Source organism: Montipora foliosa, chromosome 11 (assembly GCF_036669935.1).
Source record: "Montipora foliosa isolate CH-2021 chromosome 11, ASM3666993v2, whole genome shotgun sequence".
NCBI classification, from domain to species: Eukaryota; Metazoa; Cnidaria; class Anthozoa; order Scleractinia; family Acroporidae; genus Montipora; species Montipora foliosa.
Genome location: NC_090879.1, coordinates 52,261,342 through 52,268,841, shown reverse-complemented (window position 1 = coordinate 52,268,841; position 7,500 = coordinate 52,261,342). Strand labels below are relative to the sequence as shown.

Sequence of the window (7,500 nt, the reverse complement as noted above, 5' to 3'; positions counted from 1 at the left end):
CGAGGCTTAAACAACAGGCAGGAAATGAACTGAAGAGAAACAAATTCTCCTTGATTTTTTTGTAAATCTCAAATTTCGGTCTGATGTAAACGCAAGTTGAGTAAATCTCTCTAATAATTATTTCGTAAAAACGAGGTCTGAAGATTTCAATAATTGAAGACCTCACAAACCTTCGACTTCCAATCAACGGTTCTGTTTTTCTTTGCTGTCAATCACTCTAGCTCGTCGGATAGATGCATGTACATACGTAGTATATTGGTTGATTTCGAACCACATAGCGGCAAATGTATGTGACAACAGTTAAAACGAAACCATTGGTTGGAGTTTGATCATTAGATTCCACATAGTTGTGAATGGCGTAATGACTCTTATCAGAAACCCACAAGGGTTGAAACGTGTAACGCGCGTTCACAGCTTCCGAATATTCAGTGCGAACTGATTGGTTGAATGTTTCATTGCTAAGTACCATATTTGGAAACCCCTCTCCCTTGTTGTTCCAAATATGGTACTTAGCAAATTGAATAATCAGAAGCTTGTTTCCCAGGACACAAGGGGCCGTTACACGTTTCAACTCTTATGGGTTTCTGCTCTTATCCAATGAGGGAGTCTGCCCACGGGGGAGAGAAAAGCCTGGTTTCCATATGATCCTCCCGATCGCCCCAGTCGTTTCAAATAATGTTCAGAGGCGATCGGGACGATTATATGGAAACACTACCCGGGCGATCTCCGGGCGAATGAGACGACATCATTTGAAACGACTGGGGCGATCGGGACGATCCGTATGATCATATGGAAACCAGGCGAAACAACGGCCGGAAAATCGTCTGCGTTCGCGGGCTACTGACATCCTTGTTTACATTTTGTTTTGATTAACATACGGGTTTGTTCACAGAAGGCATCGTGATATTTATAAACAATTATTGACTTCAAAAGGTTTACAAGAACTTGTTTAACTGAGTTAACTCAAATTTTAAACTTTTATCTTTGATAGTGAGCCATTAAGTCTTGGTTGGCGTATGATCCCATACGTTCCTTATAAGATTTCGAATTTTAAGGTCATCACTGGTCAGAGATTATATAGTATATGGAATTCTAATTTTCAAAGAAAGCTCATTATGCAATGCACTTTGAACATTCTATACTTCATTGTCAGCTGGCTGATTAGAAAACGATGGCTTTGTGAATGAGGTAAAAATGTGAACAAATGTACCCCTATACATGACCCTATAAGGTCTACATGTACACGTGTCTTTTGGCAAGTACTGTATGCGAGATTTGTTTTTACAGCTTGGGACTATCGCTCGTTGCCAATGACTCGCTCAGCAGTGAAGAGAACCAACTCGGAGCCTACAAGCATCGCGCTTCAAGTTTTCCCGGAGCAAAACAGGGCAAACCGCAGCCATGGTGACTTGAATGCAGTCGACCGGAAATGCAATAGTGAGATACCTGCACAGTTTACCAATAAGAGTGGGGCAAGTGGAGACTCGTGTTCTACTTCATCGTCTACGTCATCACCTCCGTCATCTCCACTTCCAACTGCAGGCTCAGCTACCAATAGCGCCAGCTTGTCTGCACAGGAGGAGCTTGACCAATTCCCGGGGTCACACTTTTCTTTCTCAGGTTCGTGGACGAAGCATTTGATACATTACAGGTGACGAAGAAACTCGATTCTTAATCTATCTCGGCGAACCAGAAATGTTGTGAATACTCCGCTGGTCCTGCACGTTTCCGAACGACTACTGTAGAAGCTCCCCCCGCCCCCCTTCCTTTTCGTAGCGGGAGCCTGGTTTTGTTGCTGATTCATATGTGCCGTAAGCCTAAGGGCCGATTTACACTGTACGATTTTTGTCGCGTGCGACAACGGCTTACGAAAGGCCCACGACATGATTTCCGATTGTTGTGTACGTCAGAAACAATGTCGTAGCATTTTAAAACATGTTTTTTAAAACGCTGTGATAATCATAAGTCATGTCGTAGGCCTGTCGTGAGCTTGTCGCATGCGACAAAAATCGGCCCTAACGCAGCCTATTTTTGAGAAGTTTAGAAATGTAACCATGTACAGAGGTTTATCCCGAAGGACACACATTCTCCGTCCTCGTTTATCTAGTGACCCTTAGTAAACCGTCGTGCACCGATTGAAATTGCGACCCTCTGTCGACTTAATAAGACGACAGTGATTGCATAAAAATACAGTGTGCAGTCACACTCTTATTTCTCTCATACGTTGATCGTAAAGTTTTTGTCTTTGGGACTATTCCTCATTTTTACTGGTTTCTTTAGATGTTTCAAGAATGACCTCACCTACTCAAAGGTATGTTACATAAATATTGTAAGGCCAGTTACAGTTGCTCCGTTCACCTGCTATAGGAACAGTATCTCTGTGATCACAAGGACGCTTTTCATCAGACCAAAAGTCTCCAGTTGAAAAATTAGTGAATTTCATGTGCCGAACAGAAAAGCATTTTCCGGTTGGCCGCTCAAAGGCCAATGGAACGGGACTTCCGGTTGTTTTGATTTTCGGGAACGTCGTGTTGAGCTCGTATAGTATACTCAAAACTTCGAAATTTCGTTCAGGAAAAACTTCTGTAGAATTTCTGTAGTTTTTTGGTCGAATAAAAAGCGCCCGTAGTTTTATTTTACATTACTAAGTTTGCTGATTGGCGAAAAAGCCCTCGTACTTTTCTTATAACGTTTTAGGAGAGAATCTGTACTACTATAACGGGACTTGTTTGCAACTTGATGATGTCTCATGCTAAGCGAAAGCCCACACTTTTTTTGCTTCGTGGGCGTTCAATTCAAAATGGCGTTCTGAGTGAAATTACCGTTTATTAACGAATCCGATTTTTAGAAGCAAGGAAATTGTTATGTCTTGCCCGAAATCCCGGAGTGTTGGATAGATTCTACAATTTCTTGCGGATCTAATGGCCTGTTGGATGAAGAATACGCCTTCGGAAGCCACACTAAATATCCGACAGTCGCCATTATACATTGCTAGATAAGTTCGTATGACATCCTGCTTAATAATCGCGGACATCTCGGGAAACAGACTTCCGATCTAAACATGGTTTTTATGAAATTCAGATATCCCGGCCAACGCCCCTACATTCCCTCTCTCTCCCTTTTTCCCCCTCCCTCTTGCCTGATAAGAATTTTTTCGGACCTCTCTCAAAGTGCGCTCATTCACCTCCTTTTGCCCCCTCACCACCTACTCTGCATTTTAAGTGGAGCTCTGGATAAATAGAAGGCGTGTATTCTTTTGTTTCAGTAATGAAATGATTGACTCTACAAGCACTCTTACGAGAACAGAGAGCGTGAAATCCCGACAGAGTAACCTCACAACAGCAAGTAACGACTCGGTAAGTAACCGTAAACGTTGAGAAATTAAAAAAATTCTGCGAATTAGTATAATTCACAAATTTGCATCTGGTAGAGCTTAGTATGATTTGGAGAATTATGCAGATCGAGGGGGGCTCTTATCCACCTTCCCTCACCCTAATAATTTGTCATATAATACCAAACGGCTTTATTATTGAATCAAGATAATTATTATTTTACAGAGCTCTGTGGCGTCTTCACCTTCCCAACAATAACGTGACGATATCATGAGTGATATTATTCATCCACTTTTTAACAAATAGTGGATTGGATTATTGAAGAAATGCCCCCCCCCCCCCTCCCCCTCCTCCAACAAATGGGTTCAATTACAAAGCATTAGTTTTTTCAGTAGTCGAGCGCCGCCATTGTTTTCTCATTTGTTGTTTTGCTATTTTTCTTTAAACGATGAAGACTCTATCTGGAGACGATGTTCCAAGTGTTGATATTTTGGACAAACAGATCTCTGACTTTGACTCCCATACAAGAACATGGGGACGCCGTGAGGTAATTATCCGTACGAATCGGCTGAGACTGCTTTAATTGGGCGCTAGTGACGTAAGGAAAACCCTAAATTAACGTGCCATCACTATCGAACTCGTGGGTTGTGCACTATTCTGGGGCCCGTTTCTCGAAAGTCCCTAAACTTTACGGGCCAATTTTGGGTGTCATAATTCGCTTTGTACCTCAAGAACGGAGTGGACTTAAGTCGTCAAACTTCACAGTCATTTTTATTTTTGTTACCTTGAAAACACGCTTAAAGATCGGCTTTCCAAAACAAGCGGTTGGCAGTTTCACAAATGGCTTTTCGGGCCCGAAGAGTTTTCGGGACTTTCGAGAAACGGGCACCGGGTTTGAAGAATACTGAACGAATACAAGTCACAGGGTTACAAGTGCAATTCAATTCAATTTTAACTCTCCTGCAGCTGTCTTGAGTAATAACTTGACAGTCACATTTTTTTCTTCGCTGAAACGTAAGTAACATCAAACGTTGCCAAATTCTTATTTATCAAACTTTATTTCCTTCAAAAGGCGATCCATGTTATTTAAGCGGTGGCTAGTATTCAAATAAACTCTATTATTATACATTGGTGTCACCAGCTCGATTTTGATTGGCTATAAGCACGCAGCTAATTCTTGCTTGCTCTGTTTCTCTTACGTCATAGCTACAAACAATAGATTTTATATATGTAGAATTGACGTCATACCTACAGACAACAGTTTTATGCATGCAGAAGTGACGTCGCCTAACACTCTAACCAGCAGTTTTGATCAGTTTTGTCATGGCGGAGCTCAGCTCAGGAATATGCATAATAAAACAATTATTAAATTCGGTTTTCGCATGTTAGCGATAATTATCAAGGCCTCAGTTCGTGTTATCCGCAGATAACACAAACTTTGGCCTTGATAATTATCGCTAACATGCTCAACCTCATCCAATAATTGTTAATTATCATATGGCCCGTACGTCCCCGCGCGCGCTTTTGTTCCAAAGCTATTGGGAAAATGCCCGTATGAGGGCCGTACGCATTAGCGCGAGCAGGGCCGGAAAAAGCCGTACTGCTCTACTAGGAACACGTACTGCTCCGTGCGATGCAATTTTAGGGGATTTCGTCGCTTTTAACATCCAAGTAATTTACAGCCAGAAAAGCAAATGCAAACAACATATTAGATAAATTTTCTGTGCATATTTTCGTTTTTTATTTTGTCCTAACTTCATCTTCTGAGTGCTTATAAATAGTGCAAAGAGCCCATATGATAAAATGCTTATTGACTGAGTTTAGGTGCGCCTCGGTCCAAATACTTTCCAGTCCGGCCCTCCCACTCAGTCAATAAGTACATAATCTTTTCAAAATTTATCCTCTAGTACGTGTTTATTATAGTAGAGCCTCTGTGACTAAATGATAATTTTAAATCGTGGTTCAATTGTTGTTGTTTTGTTTGTTTGTTTAAAAAAAAGTTTTATTTGATTTGAATTGATTTTAATGTACATCTTTTTCCAGAATAAGTGCTAAAATAATTCTTCGGCAGGAACGGTTTAAATGATAATTTTAAATCGTGGTTCAATTGTTGTTGTTTTGTTTGTTTGTTTAAAAAAAAAGTTTTATTTGATTTGAATTGATTTTAATGTACATCTTTTTCCAGAATAAGTGCTAAAATAATTCTTCGGCAGGAACGGTTTCAAAATTTAAACTGAAAGACGTTAAATAGTGGATATTAAACAATATGTTTTTAACTGTGAGTCGAATAAACCTCAAAAGGAGGCATTGCTTAGCTGAAGAAAACGAAAGTTAAAAGCTTGTAAGAGTGATGCGCGATTTCTTGACTAACCTGCGATCAGCCGTACTTTTCTTTAGACAAGGCGCGAAATGATACGCCTGCTACAAAACTAAACGAGTCGTCTGCCCGTAGTCCAGAATCTGGACTTTACTCTCATTGGCCGAAAAACAATGAGCTTTTGGAGCCTCGCTCCGATTGGTTACAGAATTGCAAATCATGCTTCTAGTAAAATCGGTTACATTAAGGAAGATAAAATTATGCCCGCATGAAGGAATTGAACAGGAACAATGTTTAGGCTCTGTTTACAGCTGCTGTTGAGTTGAATTCGGTGTTTTTTTTTTCAAAAATCTTTAAAGGAACAGCAGAGGGAATGCAATTAACAAAATTCTTTGTTAATTGATGGGTAGAACAGAGAAGCCGCAACAATTTTCAAGCGGGATTTGCAAAAATAGATTTGATTGCATGGATAAAGTCTGACTTCGCAGACATTCCGGGTAGAGGTCTATTTTGTTTCGTCATCTTTCCTTGAATCGAAACATGCAGGTAATATCCTGTAAAATCGGATTGGCTTACATTTGCAGCGTGACACATGATAACATCACTCTTAACAGGTGGGCGGCAGGCGGCGACTCGTTAAGAAATTGTATTAGGCGTATCTTTTCGCACCTTCTCTAAAGAAAAGTACGCCTGATCGCAGGTCATTTCTTGACCAGCAAAACTTGCGGCACTCAACTGAAAAGTGCTCCATTTTAATTTTGTCGTAACTAAAACAAGAATATAATTTTAAAATACTGAAAATTATACTTACCATCAAAATTGCTCGAACTTTTTCTAATGTTAGCGTTTGTATCCGAAATATACAAATTTCAAAAACGCTTGTTTTTTGGGTTTCAAATTTCCCGGGCTGCCATTTTGAATAATTATGATGTATAATTGTTGTCCTACGTTTTCCAAACAAAACCTCATTGTGTGAATACAATACAGCAACCATTACCTGTCACAATTTATTCAAATGGCCGCGCCGGGAAATTTGAAAACAAGTGTTTTCGAAAATTGTCTCTTTCGGATACAAACGCTGCCAGTGGAAAAAGATCGGACGATTTTGATTGCAAACATTATGCTCAATCTTTTAAAGTAAAATTCTTGTTTTCGTGGAGGTTCCCCTTAAAAACGGTGAGAGGAGCTGCGCTAAAATTTAACACAGTTAAATAAATGTTAAACCTGATTAGTAGTTTGGACTTACTTCGATCTGTATGGCTTTTTTAATAAAAGGTTGGAAAAGCGCACATGCTATGGGATTTACATGTAAGTAAGCGCTAAAATACTTGTAATAAATGTAATATTAAATATTACACCAGTACATTAAATGCTGTTCAAGTAGGCCCTGAAACTAAAGAAATAAACTAAATTAACTGAAGATTTAAGTCAGAATTAACCAACAAGGTTGTCAAGTCAGTAGTTTGAATAACGCGTTCGATTGAACGTATTCCGGAATAGGAATACATGGAATAGAAGTTGGAAATCCTTCGTTTTTACGGAGGTCCACATTTAAATTGTCATACACCTTCTAAAATGCCATTTTAAACATATCTCTCTTTATCCTTTTTGCTTCAAAACGCTAGACATACCGTTTTTAAATTATGACCCTGCGTATTCTTATTCCGGAAGTGTTTTCACGTGATGTCGCGGTAGCTACTTTTTTCCCTAAACTGAAGTAACTAAAGACTGATTCTTTGAAGCCTGAGATTAAATTCAGTTTGATGATGACAGCAGTTGGTCACTCTATTCAAAACAGCCACCAATTGTCTAATGGAAGATTAAATGCAAAATATTTTAATGTCTTGGAAC

At 39.6% G+C, this 7,500-nt stretch overlaps 1 protein-coding gene and 1 long non-coding RNA gene across 2 annotated transcripts in view; one reads left to right on the top strand and one right to left on the bottom strand.

Annotated features, from left to right (window-relative positions):
• LOC137976376 (uncharacterized) overlaps positions 1 to 7,500 on the bottom strand; it is a 161,097-nt gene that overhangs the window by 29,025 nt on the left and 124,572 nt on the right. The gene's annotated exons all lie outside the window — the stretch shown is intronic.
• LOC137975505 (kinase suppressor of Ras 1-like) overlaps positions 1 to 7,500 on the top strand; it is a 33,681-nt gene that overhangs the window by 15,428 nt on the left and 10,753 nt on the right. The window contains exons 8-12 of the mRNA XM_068822617.1: positions 1,288 to 1,620; positions 2,281 to 2,311; positions 3,266 to 3,356; positions 3,787 to 3,879; positions 6,925 to 6,957. Coding sequence (XP_068678718.1) covers positions 1,288 to 1,620; positions 2,281 to 2,311; positions 3,266 to 3,356; positions 3,787 to 3,879; positions 6,925 to 6,957 — 581 coding nt within the window. The remainder of the gene's footprint in view (positions 1 to 1,287; positions 1,621 to 2,280; positions 2,312 to 3,265; positions 3,357 to 3,786; positions 3,880 to 6,924; positions 6,958 to 7,500) is intronic.